General features: G+C 44.5%; 1 protein-coding gene across 2 annotated transcripts in view; it reads right to left on the reverse strand.

Moving 5' to 3' along the window:
* AOPEP (aminopeptidase O (putative)) overlaps window positions 1-27475 on the reverse strand; it is a 1755563-nt gene that overhangs the window by 58237 nt on the left and 1669851 nt on the right. Inside the window, exon 14 of one of the 2 annotated variants that reach the window (XM_078675697.1) lies at window positions 12340-12456. The exons of the other annotated variant lie outside the window; for it this stretch is intronic. Coding sequence (XP_078531823.1) covers window positions 12340-12456 — 117 coding nt within the window. The remainder of the gene's footprint in view (window positions 1-12339; window positions 12457-27475) is intronic. 2 annotated transcript variants of the gene reach the window in all.

The following is a 27475-nucleotide window of genomic DNA, read 5'->3' on the forward strand; positions in this document are numbered from 1 at the left end:
GCCTCTCGCACAGGCAGCTTATGCTAGAAGATGCAGTTGTTCCCAAGCTAATTGTATTTCTTTAGACTGTTGCTTGGGCTAGCACAGAAGTCTATATTAGAGATATGGATATGCTGTCCATGGCCCTGCATGTGTCTCAGCAGTACACACTTTTCCAGTTGTTGAACAAATAAAATTAAGCCTGGAAACCCTTGTGCTGCGTCCTCAGGTACAGGCTGCATCAGAAGCGAACAATGGCAGACCATTTCTACAGGAGGTAAATTGATCCACATTCACAAAATTAAAAGTAGTTGTTTGAATTGGTCTATATATAAACTGACATTTAAAGTGGCATTTTATTTTTGAGCTGGCATCCTGAGGGGAGGGTAGAGGAGGCTTTTAGAAATCTATCACTTTGCCACCCACTAATGCATTCTAGCCAGGCTGGCAACGCTACGGGTAGAAAGTTGCCAAGATCCTGCCAGGGTTACCCCTGATCCTAGCAAGGATGCTGGCAGAGGCATACATTTGCAAGCTTGGTGGCATAACTGGGATCCGTGATAACACATTCATCGGGGATGGACTCTGCATGCATTGGCTGGCATGAGGAATGCTGGGATCTATATCAATCTACATAATTCTAATTTCCTTGATTGAGACGGACTGTAGTTACTCTAGCTGCCATGAGAGACTTTCTGAATGCCACCACAAACTGCAGCCGGCTAAACAGAGAAAACAATGAAATAATGAACTAAGATTACAAATATTATCCAGCAACAACCGTTTTAGAAGTTATAATGTTCACATTCAAAAGGTGACCTTTTCCTGACACATGGTGCGTAGTTGTTTACATGCTTCTAGCAGAGCGGCGAGTTAGGAAACAGTCTGACTTGGCATGTGGACTGTAAAGACATACTCAAGCCAAACCCTGCAATGTGACCTTATGTTTGTATTTGTTGGCAGGTTTTGTTGGAGCCATTTGATGCACACTGGCTGCCTGCTAGCAAGCTCTTCTTCTTGTAAGTATGGAAGAGGGCAGTTATTGGTTGGGAGGTCACTGGGTTTACAGGTGACCTTAGGCAGGCCAGAGACTCAGAAGAGTGAGCTGCCCCATAAAACTGGTATGTGGAGCGAGGATGACGCACGTCTGACTTTAATCAATGGCCTGCAAGCGATTGTGCAGAAAAAGAATTGCTTTTCCAAAGGGATCACAATTTTCTGACATATGAAACTCTTGCATGTGCTATTTTGGCGATAATAAACCGCAGTCAGTAAAATTCTGTTTGAATGTTTTATGGCAATGGTTTTATGGGCAGGCCATATGCACAATGGAGCATTTGTGTAGAACTGGGGTCCTTTCCATGTGGGCATTTCTTTTGATCTAGTTAGGAATTGTGTGCTCAACATTTCTGAAAATTTATAGCGATTTTCCCTGGAGGCCTCACACCTAATGATCTTCAAGTATAAAGAGAAATGTCCTGGAACGGAATACTACTCAAACACCTTCTCAATAACCTTCTCAGCGCTCAGCAGAAGAAAGCTAATCCTACAAATGTAATGCTTAAAATACCGTGGTGGAAAGGGACATGAGCGTAAAGATAAGGCATGGAGCGAGTATCGTAAATAAAGATAAACCTCCCGGAAAGGGAAACACTGCCAAAAAAAGGAGAGAGAGAGAACACCATAACTGCTGTGCAACAGGAATGCAGGAGAAACCAAAGAAGGACAATCAGGTGAGAAAGTGGCTACCCCTCCATAGCTTCTACATCCAATATTTCTGTCAAATGCAGCTAGACACTTCGGCCCAGACTACCTGGCCCAAACTTTTTTTGCTCCCTTGCGCAAGTGTGGGAGTATGACATGAGGAGCTGCCACATCAACACACTAGTATATCCACTTTCAAAAACGGCATCCTAAATGGCGTGCAGTGGAAACTTTAAAATGAAGATTGAGACAAGGGCAAAAAAAGTTGGGGTTAAATCAGGTAGATTTTCATTGGTCAGACGTATGGCTGAATGAAAAATGAATACAGGCGCAAAAAAGAAGTACAAAAAGGGAAAACTCAACAAAAGAGTTAGAAACACTAAGTAAAATATTTTGAAGTCCATGAAACGCTATGTAAAGGTACTATGAAGGCCAGGTGGTAAAACCAATCTCAGGAATGCCGCCAGAAGGATGTGCATGCTGGGACACAAATTCTCACAACAGCAATGTGGAATATGTTAAAAAGGGGGAGATGGTGACTACAGAACTTGTGATATCAATAAGCCGGCATGCATGAGTAAAAAAAAATGTTTTGGTTTCCGACATGAAAAAATACAGATAAAATGGAAACTATGCACTCACACTCAACTTCTGGTAGCAGATTTGAGGGAAAGGCTCAACAAGTTTTAGTACCCCGCACTACCTTCTTCATAGGTGAGGCGCCCGCCAAGTAGAGCGGGGAGAGCCAAGAACAAGACTCTTAATAGAAAAAACCTCCCTGCCCAAAAGGCTGAAAGAAAATCCCCTGGGACCCCATGTAGTTGTTTTGAGAGTAAAACTTCTCAGGCCGTACCTTACAAACAGGAGAAAACAAAATCCATATATAATCATGAAGAATACGCAAAATTATTTGCATCAATAGTTCTCAAACCCGCACAAACAGCTAGGCATCAATCTTCTAACCTTTTCTAGAACCTGCAATCATGATTGACCGATTCCATGAGGCAACTACAGGGCATCCAGGTAGTGAAATAGAGGCCAACTTCAAGGTGTCCTTCTGTTATATTAAGCTGACCTGACCCATGCAGCTGCCTTCATCACCCCCACCTAGCCGCCTCCCCCAACCACCGTTTAGAGCGGGATCCAGATTTCACATGGTTTCATGGGCCTCCACCACAATTTACAACATATAAATGGCATTGTCTATGACCATCTGCCCCCCCCCCTTCAGGCCTGCACCTATCTATCGGGGGGGGGGGTCTCTCATGTGGGGGTCCCCTCTTTCAAACACCACAATTAAGATGCTTGAACAGCTGTGCTGATTGTGATGTCCATGTGGCTAAGTAAGAAAATGTGTGCCACTAGAGAACCTGACTGAGCAACAGCAGCAACTGCGCACACACACACACCCCAAAGAAATGAAAGACTTTGCAAAATTGCCTGCATTTATTTATACCAAATCGCCTGCATTTATTGACTTTTTGTTACTCACAGTATCAAAATACAGCATTAATCAGACATCTCTCAATCTGCTCCCCCTCACTACAGAAACAAGACTGAGCAGCCACAGGTCTCATCAAAAGATGAAACCCAACACAAGGAAATGTCTGCCATGCAGAGTGAGCAGGTTACGGTTAGGTGGGGTTTGCAACACCCTTTACCTCCGGGCCCACAGTTTTGTTTCTTGCAGGCACTCGAAGGACTGACGCCCCCGGAGCCCCTGAAGGAGGAGTGGGTTCAGTGGTCATGTTGTGCATTATTTGGCCTAAAGGTAATGTGTGTATACTTAACAGCTGCTTGCTCCACTTTATGGAGTTTCAAGAGGGGTGTGTTTACAACTCTGAAATATCTGAGCACCAAAATTCAGATATGGTTCATTATGAGTGATAATGTGGTTCAAATCTTACTGTAGTCAAGGACTGTTAAGTGGTAGTGGGAGTGATAGTCACCTAAATAACGGGTGAGCTAGGACAGACCAGCTCCCCACCACAATGAAGTAAAAAAAAGTCTGCAGCACAAACCCAGGCGAGCCTGCAACTCATGTTCCAAGGCAGCATATGCCTAGGCCGCCTGCCTGCATAGAGAGGACCCTGGAAAACCCATGTCTGAGATCTAGAACGATACTGCTAAAAAGAAAAAGACACTGCTCTGGAACACGGGAATTTATTTTATTTATTTATTTATTTTATTTTTACCATTTGTTAAGCGCACTGTTACCGGGCGGTGTCCTGGCGCTGAAACGATACATTATCTCCGAAAGGCAAAGAAATCACTAGAGGTTGAAAAGCCATGTTTTGATATTTTTCCTGAAGGTCATAAGGTCATTATTTTGTTTTAGGGCAAGGGGCATTTCATTCCAGATACTGGATGCTCCGTGGAAGAAGCTACGTCCTCCCCATCGGGCTTTCCTAATACGGTTGGTCATAACCAGGCTTTTATTAGCAGATCTTAGTTGTCGTCCTGGTTTGTACAGTTGGAGGTGTTCTTGAAGGAAGGACGGACGGACCTATTCCATGTACTGCCTTGAATACTATGCAAAGCGCTTTAAACATGATACGTTTCCGTATTGGAAGCCAGTGTAGATTTTTTAGTTCCTGAGTGACTGATGCAAACTTAGGAAGACCAGTAATCAGACGGGCAGCAGCATTTTGCAGCGTTTGCAATTTGTTCAAAACTCCTTGCTGGGCCTCCAGATACATGCTATTGCAGTAGTCAAGGCGGGACAGCACAAGTGCTGTCACCACCGTTTTCCTGCTGTCACTGGAAAGGAAGGGAAGAATTTTCCTAATGGTTTTTATTATCCAGTGAATGGAGGATGATAAGGCATTAGCCTGTGATTTAAAAGAAAGTTGGGAGTCAATGATTACCCCCAGGTTTTTCACTGTGGTGGCTGGAATGGGTGGGGCTCCCATTTCATGAGGCCACCAATTAGGGGTCCAGAGATTGGTCGCATTTCCAAAGAGAAGAACCTCCGTTTTTGAGGAGTTCAATTTGAGGCAGTTCCTAGCCATCCATGAACTTACTGCAGTCATGCAGTCCTGGAATCTAGCAGCAGTTCCTTCCTCTCGCCCCGGGAGCAGAGATACCACAATTTGAGTATCATCTGCATATGTTGTTAATTCGAAGCCAAAAGAACGAATCACCGGGGCGAGGGAGGTAACATAAACATTAAATAAGGTAGGACTTAGGGAGGAGCCCTGAGGAACCCCTCCTGGGAGAGTGAAAGGGCTAGATTCACAATCTCCCATGGCCACCACCTGGATCCTGTCTGATAGAAAGGATTTCAGCATGGTCAGTGCGACTCCACGGATTCCGCAGCCCTCAAGACGGTCCAACAGAATGTTATGGTGGACCGTATCGAAGGCCGCGGAGAGGTCCAGGAGCACCAGGAACGCCCGTCCTCCTGCATCCATCACTTTCCTGATTTCCTCCGTGGATTTAATGAGGGCGGTCTCGGTGCTATGACCTTCCCTAAACCCATGTTAAGCAGGGTCCAGACAACCAGAGGATCGGAGGAAGTCGCAAAGCTGAGCATTCATGACCCTTTCAATAAGCTTAGCCGGTAGTGGGAGTCTAGATATGGGTCGATAGCTGCTGGGGTCAGAGATGTCTAGATTGGATTTTTTGAGCAAAGGAGCTATTGAGACTTGTTTCCAACATAGTGGATATACTCCCTCTTTGAACATTTTATTGAACAGATCTGCTAGCAAGGCGGATATAGGGGCGGCTGCCAGATGAGCCACTGAGACGGGGCAGGGATCCCGGGGGGAGCCAGATTTGGTACTCAGTAGTAGCTTTTTTACTACTTCAGCTGTTACTGGCCGAAACTCCCTGAGTTCCAAATTAGGTGGATTTGTTTGCATAGTCATATGTGATCCCTCGGTAAGAGTGAGCCCCACATGCGGTTCAAGGGCTGAGAAGATTTGTTCCACTTTATTTAGAAATTAAGGAATTAAGCGTAAAGGAAGTTCATCTTCTTTCTGTGGGAAAACTCGTTTGTCTGCATCCACAGCAATGCAAATAAATCTCCTGGGCATAAGTACGAATTTAGCCAGAGATCAGCAAAACCACACAAGCACTCTTAGGATGTATAAACTGGGAATAACAATCCGGATGCTCTATAGTGTCGATGGAGAAGTTATGATTTTTCATTAACTTTTGTGGCTGCAGCCAAAACTTTCTTGCCAAACACCATAAGACAGATTTGACAAAGTGAGTCAAAATTAGCCTTTGCATCAAATCTTGGTAGAAGCCAAAAGTAGCACAAACTCCTTACTTCCCCACGTCTATGAAATCCTTATTTCAATATCTCAGCTTGGAAAACTTTACAACTACTGCAAGACGAACTAGAAGACCTGTTAGGCCCAGGACCAGGAGATAAGTGAACAAAAAGTTGGCCTCTTTTACTACTTCGTCAAATATAATTAAAACCTAGCACGACAGCAGCAGTGCAGGCGAAAATCCGTAGGTCAAGAGAAACACGGAAAATTACCAATATTCCGAGGATCACAGAAGGCAACCTGCATGCCAGTGCAGTTCCCTACTCTGCATAGGATATGTAGATCCTGATTGCTTGGTTGATAGCTAACCAAGTTTCTGTCAACAAATGCCAGCAGAGAGGACAGAAGAGGGCATGTGATATTCTTCCACTGGTTTAGTAAAGAAAGCATAGAAAAGCGTGGGGAAAAGATTCCTCATGGAAAAACAACAACTAAGAGGGAAAATGGATCATAACAGCAAAGTGTGCAAAGGCCAAGCAATGGAGATGCACACTTTTCCCTGTCGGTATTGGTATCAGATAAAAGCTTTATTCGCACTTATAGCAGTGGAGAAACATTAAAAGGAAAAACATGGTATAAGGGGAGAAGGAACCGGGTGCCGCCCCAATGTATATTTTTCTCAGAAGTCAACCTACTTCTGATGCAGAGGTCAAGGGAAGTTCCTACACCTCACGTTTACAATGGCAATATTGTTTAACAATCTCTGCGGACAAAAGCAGTGCTATTTTCTTTACAAAACCTATTGCAGACTGCACAGCATAGAGGACACATGGCATAATCCCCAGTGAAGCAAATATAGCAACGTAAGAGTACACTGCAACTGCACAGCACAGGATGGCTGCCAGTGGCCATATATTTGTGTTACTGGAGTAACAAGCACAATGAGCAAACAAGGCCACCTTTCAACAGTGAACAGCTTTTTTACACGATTGTCAATGCCTTACATATTATGTACTGAAAATTAAACTGTGTTTTTTATATGTCACCTATTGTCAGCCCTGCAGCTCATGGCCCTGTAAATAGCAGTCTCACCATTCCCGAACTCAGTGGTGCTCATATTTTCATCCCGAGGAGGATGAAATGCAGAGTATGTATGTCAACCTCCAGAGATTCAATCCTTTGACCTACAGATTGTGCCAACATTTTTGCCCCATGAGCGTTAACATGTTGAGTTATCCACCCTGCTTTAACCCATTATTTTTGTGGATTTTAGCAAAGTCCTGTCCTTTTGTGTTACATGAAAGGAGCATAAGACAAGGGCACACTGAGCATAGTGTGTTGATCACTCAGACTAGCCAGGCAAGATTAGTCGGAACCTCCGGAAAGGCGACCACTTCGAACCAAAACTAAAATGTGGTCCAAGAGCTTCCCGTGCACCGAGGCCCAAAGCTGGAGGTCCTCTTCGCCGTCTACAAAGCCTAACTGTGGAAATGGCAGGAATACTTGTGCTCTCCACTCTGCACTATGGACCATCCAGGAGTCTTTGCTGAACGGCTACACCGCGTCACCCAATGAAGATTCAAGTAGATGAAACATAGAAGCAGATCTTGGCAGTGAAGCACGGGCAGTTGTGGAATCCCATGAACCAAAAAGTGGGGCGCAAACCAAACTATGCCAGCGTCAGAAAACAATGTGAAATACAACTTTTCAAACTCACCCACAACAGACCTCCACACAGGAAAGGGAAATCCACTGAAACACTGGGCGAGGTTTCACTTCACAGATTGGACTCAACTCTGCCAACTTTAACAACCAAAAGCATACTTTCTGAGCAAGACTTCAGCACTCTGAAGAAACCCAAAAGGGACATACAGCACTTTATAAAAGTCCCAGATAAATAAGACTAGATGTGCTTTTAACATTGAGAGAGAATTTTTCATCTAAGATAATGTGTAATCTCAGAAGTAGATACTTGGCTTAAAATTAGATATTGAGCGATAGAGTTCTCATCATCGCTTATAAAACTGCACAGCGCAGAGACATATGATATCACTTATCACTTTGTGGATGATCCAAAGAGATCAGATTGCTGTTTTGAGGTCTAGCTGATAATTTTAGGTATTTGCTTTGATGTTCATCACCCAGTTGGCTGGAAAACTACTGAGCGTTACTGGGAAAGTTTACTCCAGCAACTCTTTACCATCATGCCAGGACATGTAATCAGCCACATTCTAACTATTTAGGAAACCTTTTGGAAAAAAAATGAAACACCGGCAAAATATGACGAACAAATTACTTGGTTTCCAGTCTAAATGCATGTGCGGAACAAAAGACCCGAGAGAAAAACAATCAAGATTCTCTTAAAAACCCAATCTTTGTCAGCCGATTAGATATAGCAAGTTATCAGTTAAGCAGTTTTACATTCAAATGAATATTTTTTCTGAAAACTTGTAGTTTCATACATTCTTACTATGTGGACAACATCGTTGTGCATTGTTCTTGACAGCTTACATGTGGCGCACATTTATATTAGTGCCCAAGGGTTGCTATGCATTTCCGTGTTCTGTCCTGCAGAATGTTGGCGTCATTCTGCTCTAGGCTGCATCCTTTTCAAAGTCAGTTTTCAACCATCTCTCCTTGGGTGAAGACTGGGCCTGTTCTTGAGCAAGACAAGACTGGGTGCTGGCCTGCCCTAACAGACTAGCATTGCACCTGGAAAGGTGCTGGATGAGAACAGAGGCCTCCTCAGAAACATCCGTGATGAGCCTTCTTTTTCTGGCCATGATTGATATTGCATCTGTGCAAACACGCTTGTTTACAGTGACATCCTACACAGAATCTCCTCAGAGCAGTCCTACAACATGGCCCTGGGCTGAATCTTTTACAATTGGGCATGCCCAAAGATTCGAACTGCCTGTGGCAAATCATTCGAATCATGTAGGTCCATCATTAGGATCTGTGAGCATGGGTTTTAAAGGTTTTGTCTAATGCAACGTAACCCCAAGCCATCTCTGATCCTTCCCAATCTTCCTCAATTTTTTTCCTACGGTTTCGTCCCTGCAGCAGGAGCACCACGAACAGCTTTAGTAGGACCCGCACAATGCAGCCCGAGCTCCAAAGACGGGAATAATGGCAAATTTACCATAGCAATAAGCAATGGCTTGTCGATATATTGTGGTGCTCAGTTCACTGACCAAGTCATTGGTGAGTCTGTTACCAAATTCAATTCCAGTACTATCAATGCTTTTCTTCAGATCTTTCGAGTTAGAAGAGCCATTGCCCAAATCAGACAGAAAATAACATTCCAAGAGTGTAGTTGTCCACTACGACACTCTAGTGCGGAAAAGGCTAAAAATATCATATTTCCAAACTCATAAGAACCCACATCATATTATGCACCTGGGTGATTTTCAGACCACCTCTCGCTCGAAGGCCTACGTGCAGAGCAAGCCCATCCTTCAAGACATTAGCCTAACCTTCAAGACATTAGACTATCCTTCAAGACATTAGACTATCCTTCAAGACATTAGCCTATCCTTCAAGACATTAGCCTATCCTTCAAGACATTAGCCTATCCTTCAAGACATTAGCCTATCCTTCAAGACATTAGCCTATCCTTCAAGACATTAGCCTATCCTTCAAGACATTAGCCTATCCTTCAAGACATTCGCCTATCCTTCAAGACATTCGCCTATCCTTCAAGACATTCGCCTAACCATCAAGACATTCGCCTATCCTTCAAGACATTAGCCTATCCTTCAAGACATTAGCCTATCCTTCAAGACATTAGCCTATCCTTCAAGACATTAGCCTATCCTTCAAGACATTAGCCTATCCTTCAAGACATTAGCCTATCCTTCAAGACATTAGCCTATCCTTCAAGACATTAGCCTATCCTTCAAGACATTAGCCTATCCTTCAAGACATTAGCCTATCCTTCAAGACATTAGCCTATCCTTCAAGACATTAGCCTATCCTTCAAGACATTAGCCTATCCTTCAAGACATTAGCCTATCCTTCAAAAGACATTAGCCTATCCTTCAAGACATTAGCCTATCCTTCAAGACATTAGCCTATCCTTCAAGACATTAGCCTAACCTTCAAGACATTAGCCTAACCTTCTAGACATTTGCCTAACCATCAAGACATTCGCCAAACCATCAAGACATTCGCCTATCCTTCAAGACATTAGCCTATCCTTCAAGACATTAGCCTATCCTTCAAGACATTAGCCTATCCTTCAAGACATTAGCCTATCCTTCAAGACATTAGCCTATCCTTCAAGACATTAGCCTATCCTTCAAGACATTAGCCTATCCTTCAAGACATTGGCCTAACCTTCAAGACATTGGCCTATCCTTCAAGACATTGGCCTATCCTTCAAGACATTGGCCTATCCTTCAAGACATTAGCCTATCCTTCAAGACATTAGCCTATCCTTCAAGACATTAGCCTAACCTTCAAGACATTAGCCTAACCTTCAAGACATTAGCCTAACCTTCAAGACATTAGCCTAACCTTCAAGATATTAGCCTATCCTTCAAGACCTTGATTCTCCTGTCCAGGGGTTATCTAAGACACAGGGCACTAGGAAGGCCCCTGCTCAGGGGACAGGAGAGCAACATTCCGAGGAGCTGCCCGGTCTCATTCCAAGCACGCATCTATATCCCTGCAGGACTCTCTAAAGGCCGGAGGTACCAAACCGTGGAGTTTCGAGTCAGATCACTCCTCAAAAAGAACCAAAAAAAATGTGAATGGCATGATGTCTGGATGATGCAGGGCTCTGCGTGACGTCTAATGGAAATGCGATCTACTTGAATACGCGCTGCACAGGTCTGGCGATCAAGCCCTTGCCTTCACCTTGGCCTGCAAGATAAAAAGCTGAAGATAAATAGTCCTTGCTTGAGGTCACATGAGTGCTGTACAAAGCACTGCTGAGAGCAAGCTGTGTGCTAGGCAGCAGGAAATAACTGGCCGGACTCTTTTAGGGGGTCATTAAAATCCTGAGCTTCGCTGGTATTAAATGGCAGCCCCCCGCCTTTGATCCGGCCTTTGAAGCCATAGCTGTCCACATCTAAACCAATGCAAACTGATATAAATATAGAGGTCTGCGCGCTAATTGCAATAATCCAATATTCGGAGACCTGCAGAAACAACTGCGCGCAGTCTGTAGTCGGAGCGCAGCAGTCTCTGGGAGGCGGCGCCACCATTGCTAGGCCTATACTCTCCAAAATTAACGCCTCCGTTCTGAAGGTCTTAAAAGGCACATTTGAATTTATGAGGGCTCTAAAATGCTGTACAATATCCTAGCGGCCCTTCTAATCTAGCAATAATGAGGCAGATTTCTTGCCCTCTCAATCTTAATGACTGCCATAAAAATCCGATCTTATTATGATCCAGAGCACAAGGGCCTACTGTGGCGCCTGTGCCAGAATTGAATACATACAAACCATAAAAAAACGCATTTGTTTTTCCAGACGATAAATATCGCTTCCTGCCTTTATGTACCGAAATCCGCCAATATTCTGTGCTGTGGGTCACAAATATACTTCCCTGCAGCGATCATGCAGACCAAGGTTAACAATTAAAATCCTTCTGTGTAACGGTACTGGGTTTAGTAATTTTATTTTTTTTAATATGCGATTATGCCGATTTGTAGTTTAATTAATTGGCCTTTAGTTGGCACACATCTACTAAAGATGGGACGAGAAAGTATTGATTTTACGAAAACTAAAATTATTAGAATAAAACAAGCAATTCATCTTACATTAGACAAAATATTTTCAAAACCTACAAAGTATAAAGACCACGCTGCATGCAATACGTGCAAACAGTTGCAGGCATTTTTTTAACTGGAGGGAGAAAATAAACACAAGAGATTTTAAATCGTGTTTATGTAGAAACCACATATTGAGACACCCCCTAAGCCTTTTGGTGGCATAAAGGGGGTTGCAAGAAATTCTAAACCACGAGCTGAGGGACAACAGATTTCAAAATCTCACCAAACCCCTGAAACACTAACATTGGACTTACACATTATCAAAAACATATCTTATATTACATGCAAAACAAAGTAGGCGTCAAACTGATCGATACCAGTACTACCACAAACACAATGAATCATGAAAAATAATGAATGGGTGTGACATCATTGACATGGACTACGGGTTTTAACACCACTTCTGCTTGTACAGACATTCACTCCGCTCTCTCTCTCGTGCTCACTGACACTCCAGGTCTCTTGCACATATCCTCCAAGGCTCCCTAAATGCAAACATGCACAGGAGGCACATTGGGCATTCACATGCGCTTTCTTCACTGCCACTCAATCTCTACAGGAAAAGGTCCGGCCTTGACCAGCCCTGGCATTATTAATGGAATGTAAGCATTCCAAGCTACTGCTGCTCAACATCCCAGGGCTCTTGCGATGAGGTACCTCTGCATCCTGCTCACGGAGGCCGTACACTCTCTCCAGGCGCTGTAGGCTTCTGGCACAAAATGTCCTCTCTTCCAGCAGACACTCCAGAAGAAGGACCAGCTGGTCTGGGAGAAGCTGCAAACAAGACACGGGCGGTTAGACGGGTTGGTTGCACAAGATGGCATGTTCTCACAAAAGGCCTGTGTAATTATAGCACGAGTTTACATTACACCCAGACGTTCCTGAGCCACCTCCACAAACCCTTGAGTGTTTACACTGCCCGCATGTTGCAAGAATCTCCTCAAGCTCTAATTAAGACCCCTTAGTCCTGGGTCTTTTATTTATCTCCACATTTAGCACAGCTCAAACACAGTTTACCCTCATGAACCATTACCATGGCGGATTAGAGACCTTGGCTATGGAACACACATGTTACGGGATGAGTCTGTGACGAAGGGGTGCAGGCGCAGAGCGGGGTGCGCTTTGGTAGGCGAGGGAGGGTAAGATAGTCAGTTGAATCAGTGGGAAAGCCACCCACATACCAAACACTTGGGTGAGCAATTAAGTCCATATGATGAGAATAAAAGAGGGAAGCGAGATGGAGGCGGAAAGCAAAAGAGAAGCGGGCGGTCAGAGGGAAGCCGCTCCTACACCGTCTGGTCATTACAAGGTTCCAGAGCGCTGGCCTGGGAGACCGCATCCCAACGTTAAAGAGGAAACGCGGCCTAAGGTGATCTGCAAGAGGCATGTGGCGCCTAAGAAATCAGCAATAAATATATGCACTGAAACTCACACCAGAACAATAAACAATGACTGACAGCTGCACACAAAGCCACTGCAAAAACATCTGACAATAGAAGGGCTTCTCAATCGCCATTTTAGTTCGAAAAATGAAGAAACATGCTACTAGGAAGTGCATGAGAACATGGACGGGAGCATGGGGTGTGGGTTGGCATTGATGAGGTGAATATACCATGCTATATATCATACATGAACACATCTATGGAGCGGTGTAGTAAAGAGGGACACTGGTATGACTTGTTTTAATACACTATTATCCGCCTAAAGGAGGGAACTCCAAAGACTGAAAAAAATTAATTCGACAATTTTAAAGGGCTTTATCCTTTGAGGGATATTTGTCCTTTTTCTTAAAGTACTGTGGGGAAACAAAAGCTAGGCCATGAATCATGACGTGTGTTCCCCTTGCTCAGAGAAAGGTGGCTGCGTGTTGTCCCACATACCATCATAGGCTGAGACAGACTGGAGTCCAAGGTCACAAGCCAAATGAAGCACAAAAATCAGCTTGAACACTGGAAGCTTTTTTTCCGTAGTGGCAAAGCTTGACTGGTCAGATGTAATTAGGCAAGACGTCCTCCAGGGTCAGCCCTTCCAATAATCCCAGCTCCCTACCACCCACCGCCCCCTCTTTCCGGATGGGACCTTTCCTCCCATCTTTTACAGCCAGGTGCAAGCTAACAGCGCAATAAACACTGCCTTCTTGTACAGAAAGAGTGCAGGATAATAAATATGCCTGAGGAGCAAGCAATCACATCATTAGGGGACCTTCGAAAGAGGGGTGGGGGCCAGGTAGACCCCTCCACCGGACACAATCAACAGGGCACAAATCAAAACCTCGCGCAGCCGCCATTTTGTAAAGACCCTTCAGACAAGCTGAACAAACGTCCCACAGCAGAGTAAGAAAGTCTTCTGGCTGCCAGGCTAACAATCCGAGGGTTGGCAGAAGTCGTTAACATAACACTAAACAGGGTCAAATTCACCTTCATTACAAAGCCTACAATTCTCCCTTCCCTGCCCTTCCCGCTTCCTTCAGTAGGTGTGTTTGAGGCACATAGCCAACTACCATCCACGTGCTACCAGCATGGAAATATACTTTAAATTAAAATTTAAAAAAACAGGTTGTTTTTACAGGAGTATTTTTTTATTTAATTAATAAAAAGAAGACCTGCTTCAAGCTCCAAAGTGAAGATCGCCTCAAACGGCACACGGGTGATATATTATAGTCAGTGCGCTCAAACTCGCCCATTTTGTGATAATGAATTTCTGATCTTGCATCAAGAATCACATAATGAAGTTATTTGATATGACACTTATTATGCCACCTATTGACATGATCCGAACATGTTGGGACGTGCATGCAAGTGTAGCCAGGGCAGATTACATAGTACAACGGCCAATAAAAACAGACTTTTGCTGCATACTCATTGCATAGGCCTTCATAAAAGTGGTGTTTCTTCCTGAAGAGGAAGGGTGTGGCTTGGTTGTGCTCTTTGGTTGTGTTCCAGAAGGCTCCACAGCTGGAAATGTTTGATGCCTATAGATCGCGTGCCATGTCCAGTATGGAGTCTTAACGGGTATGGGCTCTGTAAAGTGCTACACCTTTCTACCACTCAACATCAGAATTATTATTAATGACTTTCATCTCGCCGGCGTCAAACCCAATGTCTCTTTTGTGCAAGAACAGCAAAGGACTTGACCATAATGAAGAAATGGTTATAACCACACACCTTTCTGTAGAGTGCAATACCATGATTGATGTCTTATTTGTTAATAACTATTGCGCTAAACCAGCAGCAAGCTTTTTGGGAAAGGTGTATGCGCAAACAAAGAATGCGCATTCAACCCTGCATGTCCCTCCCCAGCGAGTCGTGGTTGCCAGAGCTATGCTTCGCCGAATATTGTTATGGTGTCAAGGACAGATCTGAAGTGCTTAGAGAATAGGTAAAACATAGAAGTGTGGCTCAGGGGTTAGAGGCGGCAGACCCGGAAGCTGAGATCGGTCCTGGACCAGGGTTCAATTCCCCGCCTCGGCGGGTCTTGGGCCCAAAAATTCCACGGACTCGATAATTCTCGTACCGGTGCCTACTCGACTCACGGGTTCACACTCTGCGACTCTGGGCAATAGCTTGCTTAATCTCCACTACGGCCCCTCGCGGCGGGATGCCTGGCTTTCACCCTGTGGATACCCTGCCGGGGTCATCTCACAGGGGAATACCAGGACGGGTTCCCTAAGCAAGCGCTTCGATACCGTGTCGGTGATTTGCGCTATATAAATACATGTACATAGGGGGCTCTGTGCTGTTCCTGCGGGCAAGCCCCCCCCCCACAACCCACCTAAAGAGCAGGCCCATAAACAGCCAGCCAAATGAAGAGAGAAATCATGAACTAGAGAACAATATGAAAGAAGAAGGCCAACAACAAATGAACTACACATAATGCAACGGGTGGGGACACACTAAATAACTTTACTGAGCAATGCCCAACGTTGTGTTGTCTTCTGTACCTCTGCCACCCTCTGGTGTGTTGGGCCACACAACAGAAATGTGTTTATTTTTGCGATAATCAAATCAGATTATAATAATAAATACATTTGAGGTTAACATGCAACAGGTTGAAGTGGTGTGCGTAGAACTAGAAGTAAAAGGTGGCTGCGATTTGATTTTTGTTAACTAAAATGATCATGAAAAAGGAGAAGTTACATTTTTATAGGCAAGTGCAAGACGCAAATTGCTAATTGTATTGCCTGTAGGCACGGGTGGGGACCCTGCTCTGACGTATTTTCCGCTGAGCCCAGATAAGATGAAAAAATTGTAGAAACAATGCCTGATAAAAACGTTCCAACTTTGGTATCCTCGAACAAAGGGAGGGTGTGTGAATGTACACCAAACGGCAAAGAAAGATGATGTAATCCTTTCCATAAGTAAATAACGCGATTGTATTATCTTGAGGAGGCGAGGATCGGCGTCAGAGCTCCGCACTTCATGATGCGGTTGGCCCCAGGCCTCTTTTTCTGCACTTAGGCCAACCCGTGCGTCACTCTGGACACTCAGGGGTTGCTGCTCGGCCTTAACTGGACTTTCCATTCAAGCTTAACAGTACTTAACTAAGGAGAACAAAGACGGAACAGCTGATATAAAAATTCAGTGTAGTTAACAGTCCTTGCAAACAAAGCAGGCTTTGGAATGTTTGCATGGTGACCAGAAGCAAGTTACTTCCGGTTGAACAGATTCAGGCACTTTGTGAGATTCCTGCATCAGGAAAACACCCGAGTAGGTAAATTCCCAACTTATTATGAGCTCTCCATCTTTAAGGTGAAGTTCCATTACCATCTTCATCCAGACTACCTTCACTAGTCTCGCGACATGACCGCAGAGTCCACATAGCCGAGTGGGTTGAGTGCCTACTGAATATATTAGAGTAGAACCTTTAATGTATCGATCTTACTTGCAGTAGGGCCAACTCAGCCTTTCCTCTTTTCAAGGTTGTTAAAAGGAGCGCTATGGAGTTGGGAATTCACATCTGTAACTATGTGTTAGGGGAACTCTAATTAAGAGGTTTGACTTGTCAGCTATCGTTGTTAGTAGCAGTGATATTATTTCACTCAAAAGTATCTGCTAGTCCTATTGTAATGTAGACGACTAGACTGAACAGCCAATTATTAACCTTCAGATTAAATAACAAAAGTTCCCCAGAAATCCATGGAGAATTCTGAGAAGCAAAGGTTCGAACTGGCCTAAATGGGGAACAGTAGTACTTATGTACTTACTGTAAACCCCCTTGCCTCTGCCTGCCAACACAAACCGAGCAGACTGCAAACATATTCACCCCGCGATTCGCCGTGTATCACTAGCTATGATGAATGCAATGTGCGATATTTAAAAAAAACAGTACTTCGATTTCATTGGTGGTGTCGTTTTTGCCATGGTACGGGCGATTCGTTTCTTTTTGATTGAAATGTAAAATGATAATAGCATCAAGAAAAAAATTGATGTTTCAAAAGAAACACTCTTGTATCCCGTATGGTTGAAGCATTCCTTTCTTTTGGGATACAGTTACACAAGAAGACGCTTTGCGTGCTGGGACGGGCCCGGCGCCTGCATTGCTCATCCTGTGGCCCTCCGAGACGGCTCGGGACAGCAACTTGGCGAGCCAGGGGCGGGTCCGTCGAGATGCACTCACTGCACTCACTGAACCGCCTGAAGAGAGAGTCCAGCCTCATACCCGCGCACCGAGACCGACCCAGCCCCCACAGAGGACCGGCTCTGTGCAGCACCCACCCCGCGACCCCGGCAGGGTTCGGATACTATCCCCGCTGAACCGCGAGAGAGAAAAGACAGGGCGCCTAGTAGCGGCCAATTCGACATGTGGGCGCTCTCTAAAACTGCGCACCCCTTCTACCACGTTCTATTCTCGGCTAAAAACCAGGTGCCTCATGCACTATTATCACGTACTAAAGGCTCTGGGCACACAGTACACGACTGAACGGGGGAAGACTTTATTTACCTAGGTTAACATTATTAAAACCCAAACATGAATACAAATCGACATGGCCCGGGGACAGCACACGCTGGTGTGTGTTTTAAGCGCGTGTGTTGATCCAGTCGTACTCCCCGTCACACCCTCGCGCCTACTACTGGGACAGATGTTCGGATCTCAACTCGCATCGAAGTTCGGATGAGTGCCTAGGTGCTGAGAACACGCGCGCCTTCACCATCGGCGCGGTGTAGGGCAGGTGTCTGACACCCTAAATGATCCTTGGATTACTCTAACCCGGCCTCCCCGGGGCTCAGTGTGCCCCCCCCCCCATGTCCAATCATGGTCACATCTAAGAGACCGCTTTCCTCGATCGACTTCAATGGTTTCACCCAAAAAGCACCAATCTTCGCGGCTGAACAGGGTGGGACAAATTAAATAAGTGCAACGAACGACAATAGAAAAGTATACAAAGATTTCTTCGACAGTACTCTCTCGCCACTGCTACATTTCGGGGGAAATACCAACGAGTGTACTATTGTTTTCCGTCAAATCGGTAGTTGCTGCTTTTCGTTCAAAGTCACAAATGTGAACAGCTCCCCGCGTGCACTAAACACGAGGTTAAAAAAAGAACACCATATTCCATATAGTACGTGACCACATACCCACGAGGTACCCGCCTAATTTCCGAGGTTCGCAAAACGTGGACAAGTATGCCCTGGTCCTGAAGTAGCCAAAAAGGTAATTATAACTTTTTCTGCAAACCAGAAAGTGAAACATTACAAAAAAAATGGGAACGAAAGAGGGAACGCATGGAACTGTGACCCCAACCAGAATAAGAGGCTTTAATTGTTACATTTCCATTCGTGGAACAGGTACACTCATTCCCCGTCTAGACTAGAGGTGTGTGATCCTGGGCGGACCACTTCATCTACCTGTATCCTTAAAGGCATCAATCAGTAAGTACAAGAAGAGAGTGATGGGTACTTACCCACTAGAGCAGCCCGCCCGCGCGGCTCCATCCCGTGCCACAGCCAGCGCCGCTGGGATCCACTGGAGCGCCGCTGCCCTCCGAGGGAGCCGAGGAGTTGTGACAGAGACGGATGGCGGCCCCGAGCAACCCGCAGCAGCTGCAGCAGCGCCCCCCGCGGCCTCGAGCGGCCCTGCGCCCCGCCGCCTCCTGCACTGCCGCCAGCCGCCGCCAGGGGCCGCCCGCGCCGGCCGAGGGTGGCGTGATGTCTATTCTTACCCGGCCGGGACGGGTGCCCGCTCGGGGCTGGGCGGCGTGCTTCCGCCCTGATGCCATTTCCTTTTATCCGGGCCGGGCTCTAAAAGCGGATCAATGGCAGCAGCGGCGTGATGTCACCCCCTCTCCATTCTCAGATCAATTCTTCCCAAAAATGGTGAAGAAATGCTCGGGGAGCCTCTGGTCCCAGAAAAAGGGTCCTCTTGCTATATTTGTACAAAGTTATCCAGCAGGAACTGTTTAGAAGGGAGGGAGGACCGCCGGTACAAGTTTGGGCCGGCTGGCTCCAATTCAACACAAACAAGGCGCAAAAAAAAGCGGAGATTTGAAGCAACCTGACCTTTGGGAAATTGTAAGCAGCAGGCTTTTAAATGCCGAGCTCTCCGTGAAGACATGCGACCCCCGGCTTGGCCACCTTGTGACGGGCTTCTCGCGTTTCTTTCCTCAGATACTTTCCAAGACGAAGCTCTTCCCGCCACCAGGCACCCCAGTGCTAAATTGCTGCCTGGCCTGTGGAGGCTTTTCTGCAGACAGGGCTCTCTCGTTAAAAGACAAGGGCGAATCCTGCTACCGGTCTGACAGGCAGGATTTATAGGGCCGTGGCATCTCTCGGGCTGTGCTCAGGAGATGGAAAAAAGCTGCAGTCATAAAGTCTTTGCTGGCCCAATTTGCCTCCAGGGTGGCTTTCTACTGGCTGCAATTAGACAAAGCTTTCTTACACGTTTATTTTCCCTATACAATGCACTGAAAAGGGCTGGGCCTTGGAATGCAAAGACATAATCTGTCTCCTTCAAGAAAGGGTGTAAATCTTGGCACGGTCTGCTCAAACAGGGCTCCAAAATGCGGCACTTCAATCTTTCATTGGATGTTTTTTTTTTTTAAATAATGGAATCGCAGTTTTGTGTACGACAAGAACGGTCTGATGTGTAAGACAACCTCCACGTGAAAAGAAAACATGATTTTCACTGTCATGTAGAAATATTAAACCGCACACGCACTAAGGCAGGGGCTAAATTGGATGTTTAAAACTCAAATAGTTTTCGTCTCTAAGATCGGAAAAAGTTATATAATTTTTTTCTATTAGTAGCTGTTATTCTTATGTTCTATTCTCACAAAGAGTAACACATCAACATTTCTCATAGTTTTATTATCGCTTTGTAAACATGTTACTTTTCTTACCCCATTTAGGAGCTGTTCTCAGTACTTACAACAGCAGCTGGCCTGAGGTGGGTGGGGGTAGGGCGGCGGGTCTGTGTTCAGACTTGTTACAACAATAAAGTTGAAAAAACAAAAACTGTATTTCCATTCACTTCTTAACAAAAATCACATGCCGCGATTTTACGCTGTATCTTTCTACTTTAGTAGACTAACACACATCACGGCCTGCCTATCTCAGACACTTTCTGCCACGTCACAGAATATATGGCAACCAACATAAGTGGAAAGCTGTCCACAACGCCACAAATAATACTGAAGGAAGGATGTTGTGTCTGGGAATTCAAGGACTGAGAAATTAAACGGTAAAAGTGTGGTCCATAATATTGTATTTATGTGAAAACTGTACGCCCCCTTAAACAGAATCATGAATTGAGACTACACTACTCTAAATGGTCCAAAGGAGACTGTCCAAAACTGGGATGGTGCAATGAATTGGGGAACATATACCCAGTAGGCAAGACTTGATATGCCACTCTTAACGCATACCCGAGAAGGGATGCTTGGTAATTCGACAACAGCTCGTGGCAGGCAGGATCATGGGAAGTAGGCGCTGCTAAGAAGGTTTTACTTGATTCATAACACGTGATGAAAGATCGTTTGTGTGCAAGCTGTTTCCACTGTGGTCGTCATGCATAGTACTATGTGGTTTTTTGTAGCACAATAAGTGGAAAATGCCACGCCCTATTTGTGGATTTATGTTCTAGCCTCCTCCTCTACACAACATGGGGCAAGATCAGATGCATAGTGAATGGAATAAGTAATCGTTGACAATAAACAAATCTGCTACATTTTCAACAGTGAGCAAAAATGTAGTAGCTAGTTCATAGATGGTTGTATTTAGGCATCGGTCCAGAATTATTTCCATATGTCAGACTATCTGCCGTTGTATCCATCTGGGGTAGAGGCTCGACAGTCCATATTCCTCCCTGTGAGATCTCACTCACAGTTCAAAATATACACAGTAGTGTGCTAAACAACTGGCGAAAGCCTGTCAGCGCCCCGTCAGGCATATGAGTAAAATGTGAAAATCATGAAATGCAACTACAAACTACCCATACAAGTATCTATCTCTAGAACTGACATCATTGAACAGTGATGAGACAAGTTACACAGTCTTTAAGCCTCTACCCCAGTTCGGATACCCCTTGTACCAGTTCCCTCATCTGTTGCTACCCCCCACACCCCTCACAGCAGGATGGAAAATCCATTCCTCCCATTATCTGCCAAATATACTAATATACACTTCTAATTATTTCAAATACATTCTTAAAATGGCTAACTAGCCAAGAACAACTGGTATTGCCTTCAGGATTCTGCAAACAGAAAATGTCACCTTACAGTATAGTGTTTGGTTGGAAAGTTGACAAATGTAAGTGACTGGGGGTTGGCCCTCTGCTGGGGACAATGCGCAAAGAAGTTGGCACCACCAGAGAAAACGGTAAGCCAACTCGTGGAGGAAAGGGACTGGCCCCATTAATTGCATGGTCGTCTCTAACTTCAGGTACCGTCATCGTCCCAGTGAGTGGGCAGAAAGTGTGAGAGGAAGCTGCTTGCATGGCACGAAAGGCACAATACAATTCGACACATGGTGCAGGTGGGCTGAAGGGCACCCAGGAACAAATGGTTCATGGCTGGTAAGTCAGGTTTTCAAGCATTGGCAAAATCTGCAGAGATCAGGCAGGAGGAGCCTGGGGTCCAGTGGCAGGTCATACCTCCAGCCCTGTTATTGGGAAACTGTGACCATCCACCAGGCGAGAGAGGCTCAGCTCTGGGTCTTGAGGGATGAGGGACAGCGTGCCCTTTAATTAAAGGCTGAAGACAGCCGTGCTGCCTTTCATCGAGACGCTTCATGCATCTGAAGGGCCCTGAATAGGCGGCAGGTTGACATTGAGAGGAGGGCGGACTGCTGCAGACTGCATTAGGCCCTCTAGACACTTGCAGTGTGGCGTCTCTATCAAAGTGACTCTCAGGCTCGCTCGGCGGAACAATATGTTAAAAGCAAGCAAACTTTGCAGGTAAAATAAAAAGAAAACCAGCAGAAGGGGTCAAGACAAAACCAGACAAATAGAAGAAAAAAACCTAAAAGGATGTATTGCGTCATTAAAGTGCATAACTTATTAAAAAAAATAAAAATAGCAGGAATCTAGACCACCCTGTCATGCCTACAACTTTCACCACCCTACAATTTCTTTCTCCTTGTATCACTTTTCCGTTTCATTATCATTCCTGCTCTCTTTTGTTATCACAGTTTGCCTTTCTCGTCCTCCTCTTTCCCTTTTATCCTTTGCTCTTGCTTTGGTTAAAGTCTCATGATGTTAACTAAGACCTGGTCCTCAAAACTGAGTGTCGGTGCCTACCAGCAATAATTGCACAAATCAAGCACTTCTCATTTGAGAATCAGAAATCTGGCCTAAATCTGAAAATTGGTTATGGCCTACTGAGGCAAGGGAAAGCAGAGACGTGGGTAGTCGTGAAGGGCCTACTGGTTCCTATCTGCTGTCAGATTCATTATTCGATATGCAAACTTGCTTGTGTTACTGTCAATAAGGACCTCTGAGACCACGTTAGTCAGCCATTTTACAATCTTGATCTAATATGACAATGATGCACTTCGAGGGCCATCCAACTCATGCTCTGAAATGGTTGTGCAATTGCACCTGCATTATATACATAGCACTGAGGCCACAACAAGGCTCCCAGATGGCATCCCTGCAGCTTCAGTCAGGTTATGCGGTGTATGTGCTCAGCACCAATAATCCAAACATTATTTGATGAGCACTTTAGCCACGCGCATACGCTTCAGCCATCCGCATATGTGCAGCCCGTGAATGGGATGTGGCCCCAAGGTACACTCTGAAACAAAAAGGATTATCTTCAATGCAAAAGGGCTGTCAAGACTGCGTGCAAACCAGCTTTTTGAAACAGCAACATGCACAGCCAATTTTAATGAAATGCACCGCAGGTTCTGTTAATTAAAAAAATAATAAAAGCACTACCAAAAGAAAAATAGGTGTTTTCTTCTAAACACACAGAAGGAAGAACAAATTCTATTCCATATCAAAGTCAAAGGTTTACTTTGCCAGTGACATGATCAAGGGCTATCAACGATGCCTTTTCTTTTAGAAAAACCTTAATTTGTCTACGTGTGTTCCTAAAGTAGTGAGCAGGTGCTCAGGGGGAGCTATGCCTATTGTAAAAGAATGGAAAACAAACATGAACACATTTATTTTGAAGTCTTGGGTAAATAAGAAGGGATGTGTTTGTAAAGCTCACAATATCTAAAATCTTATGGAAAAAGTTAATTTTTGTATCTCCTCTAGGATGAGAGCTCTGGTCCATTCTGCATATAAGATACATTTTGTCTGATGGAAATTCTTGTACAGGTGAACAGCAACATTTTTGGCCATATTCCTTCTGTGGAAAATGGCTGCTGAATCCTTCTGTAGAACGCAGCCGTCCATCTGCAAATATGTCTGCTACCCCTGAAGCTTACTACTGCAGCATAAGCTACAGTCTGTAGTGCTGGCTGTTCAGCCCCTTACCACTCTCCTGCACACCTGCATCTCTTTTGAAACAACTCCTTGCTGTCAGATTCCTTCGCTACCAAATGCGGACTGTATCTGTTTCCATTTTCCTGTCTGTTTATTTCAGACAGAAATGATGTTCGTAGGCGCAGCGCCGAAACAGTAAAGCCCCAGAATGCCAGGCACTGTAAAATATCCTGTTTCCAAATAAACGAGAAAGGTATACAAAGTAAAAGTACGCTCAGCAATATATGTAACTAGATAGGCAACAAGTTTCAAATATACTTGGGACACACCCAGTTTACGGTCCTTTCCATCTTAAGACCAATGCTTTCACACTATTCGTCAATTTCAAAACTTTTGGGAGGGGTGGGAAGCTAGAATGTTGCTCCAGTTAATCGAGTCCTAGATTTGGAGCAAGTTTCCAACTTGTCAGGGATTCACTAAGATTCGCTCAAGTGCTCATGGGACGTTATGACAGCTGCAGTTTTTTAGTAGTACTCACATGCGTAAAATGTACAAATGCCAAATTCCAGTCAGGGAAATCTGATATAGAAGTGTGCTTGACCATGTCATTTTTGTTTCTCCAAGAAAATGTTTTCCCTGTGTATTTACATATTCATGTGGGTGAAAGGATTTCCATCAATCCTACTGAACGTGGAGTTCTCACTGCTGAATTCCATGAGATATAGTATAGCTCTTCTCTTTTTTTGGTTTTGTTTTTTTCCAGTAATGCTGGTTTACATAATTTAAAAAAAATTTGAGAAACTCTGAAAGATCAATATATGACAACAGTGGGAAACTGTCCAACTGCTGTGATTGTGTCCTGTGTGAAATCGAAAACTGTGCTCCTGGTGTCAGTTTGCTAACAGTGGTCTCGTATTGGATCAGGTTTACATGTTCAAGCGTAAGGTGCTTGTTTGCATTCCCTGAAATTGATCTGGAAATGGTTTACAGAAGTAAATACATATGTACTGTTTTTTAAAAAGCCTTGCAGCATTAATACTGTAGAATGTAATGCACTGAAACAGCCCTGCCAAGTACCACGCATTAGGCGTTAGACTTACACATTTCTGTGTGGTGGACTGCAACACCACACTGAAATGTGAAGACACGCATAATAGCGCCTCCTGAGCTATCAAGGAGCGATAGTAATCACCATAATAAAGCACTGAAACTGGAGTGGCAGCACACTGTGCATGCTGCTCCCGTGGCGTGGGGGTTGGCTCAGAGTCCACAGCTCTAGCAGCTACTACTCTGGTTACAATGTAACAATATAGGATCAATCACCCCGACACCGTGGGCTGTGCCGCAGCATATTTCAATACATACTTCTCGACTGCCTTGAGTCTAGGTGCCCATTGGCTACTACTGAGACAACAATCACAGCTTGGGAGTGAAGTTTGTGATACAGAGTAGGTGGATGTGAGGTCACATCCTGCTGCCACCCAAGGCAGTGCGAAAAGCAGCCAGTTAGTAAATAAAGCTTTGGCAGGCAGCGGCTGCACTGGCAATGGCAGCACTGCTCCTTCCATACCACGATAATTATTTAAAAATGATCCAGTGACTGGAGGGAGCCGTGTGACCCACAGAGGCACCAGCGACTGAGTGAGTGGTTCAGCTGCCCATAGCACAAGCCCATACTACAGTACAGCTGCTGAGCTAGTCTCAGAATAATGGCTGGGCTGGCATTTGCCACGGGAACAGTCATTGCGGCCATGAGACGGCCTGTACGAATTGGCGCTCACGCCTCAAGTAAAATTAAGTGACTGCTAAGCTTGAAATTTGTTTAATTATAGCACAAGTATGGTGACCACACTGGTGTCGGTTCAACTTTCAGCGCGTCCGACAGCGGCATCACTTAAGGGCCTGGTGTTTGTAGTAGCTCTAACAGCCGCAGCCAGCTGGTGTGATCTGGTGCAGCTGGGCAGCAGGTAGTGGTGAGCCGACGGGGCGGACACCGCTGCTCAGCAGAGCTCGGTAATCATGTTTATTAAGTTTGAACAAGCCCTACTATAGTCAAGTCTAATACACCTTCCTGACTGGCTGTGATGTGTGCACCTCACTTTCCTGATTTCTGGTGCTTTGCAGTAGTTTTAAGATCTTCTTAAAGTTTCTCGTTGCTCAAATTAGTGCTATTTCTCAAATCTATGTGTTTCCCTCATCTTCATTGCTTGATTTTGCCTGCGGGAAAGTGTCACTCATAGTCGTTGAAATGCCATTCATAATTACACTGAAATTATGAAAATGTCACACATAGCAATCTGAACCCTTGGCAGATATGGTGGAAAACTTTACTGGTTTCAAACATATACGTGTTCAGACAAGCTTTGTAGGTCCTCAGGAAAAACGAGTGCTCTTTGCTGATTTCAAGGTGTCAATGCAATATCTAACCCAAGCATTCTTCTAATTTATCCAGCCTTTCATTTCAGACTTGCGAGCAACTTAATCAACAAACCACGTTTTCTATAAATGCTACTCACAGTCAAATGTACTGCTCTCTTTGCGACGAAAGCCAAATCAAATACTATGCACATCAGTATCTACACCTCCTTGATGCATGAATATTTTGTTAACACACACCTTTGGCTCTGCATGCTTACCATGTTCAATTGTTACTCCCTTCTCTCCATAAGTTTAAATTGTTTTATACAATTTTCCAATTGTATGGAAAACGTATGCGAACTGCTAAACAGGGAAACCAGTTTCAGCAAGATCAATAAATTCACATCAGCACTCGGCGCATAAACTGTGATCTCATATCACGTGCTGGATTCGGCCATCTTAACCGGTTCTGCATGTTTCATTTCCTAGTGGCCCTTTCTGTGGCTCACATTTGCTAAAGCCCCAGCTCCCTCCATGTGCGATGTCATGTTCCCTCCACAAATTTCCACTGGCCCTCCCAATGCACTGCATTACATTCTTGATCTCTCAAGCTCCTCTCCTCCTCTCCTCCATTCCGCTTATAGTGCCTGTATCATGCCTGGTCTACAGCCATGGTTCTTTCGAAGTCAAGATGGCGTTACAATCAGTGAATCAGCCTACACCTCACTTACACGGAATACACAATGCTATTAATGAATTCTAGAAATAGTAGAGCATGATGCCATATGAAATGAATTAATATGTGAAATAGGTCACTTTCAACAATTTACAGAATCAAATGCAGTTCTAAACTCTAAAGAAATTAGACATTCCATCATCAACTACAGCATAGCAATCCAAAATTGCCTGCCTTTACCAAGGGTTCAGAAATAGCCTAATTTCATTTGAATTATTTTTATGAGTATGATGTAACAAACGAAAACTGAATGAAGTTATCCGATTTAAGTAATTTTTTAAAATTCTTTATAAATGTTTTTAACACCGTCTCACACACTGAGGCACCTGGTGTGAGAGAGTGTTGAAATTTGTAATTTCATCTATCGTTCTGGGAACTCAAGAGAAGTACATGCCTTCATGTTGACTCCTCTTACATTTCAACCACAAAACAGTTACAAACACTACTGCAAACAAAGGATACTGATAAACTGCACAAAAGAAACCTGATTCACTATCATCCTCAAAGCAGCTGGAGTGACAATGACCAAAATCCGAAACTCCGCGCAGATTAAAACCAATGTCCAATTCCAATCAACAATTTATGAACTTCACAGTGGCAGGGAGGGAAATGTTTCAGTACACACAGAATTGCAAAAACATAAAAAAATATATGCACATAACTGCTAAACTCAAATGTTTGCACCTCATAACCCAACTATTTCAGAAGACCGCTTTGATGGCACAGTTATTTTTTCCAATCCACATTAAAGAGACCTACCAGCCAAACCTAATGCCCAACAACTTTACAAACATCAAATTCAGAAGAACAACAATAGAAAGAGCATACAAAAAA

The sequence above is a fragment of the Lissotriton helveticus genome, chromosome 2_1 (assembly GCF_964261635.1).
Source record: "Lissotriton helveticus chromosome 2_1, aLisHel1.1, whole genome shotgun sequence".
NCBI classification, from domain to species: domain Eukaryota; kingdom Metazoa; phylum Chordata; class Amphibia; order Caudata; family Salamandridae; genus Lissotriton; species Lissotriton helveticus.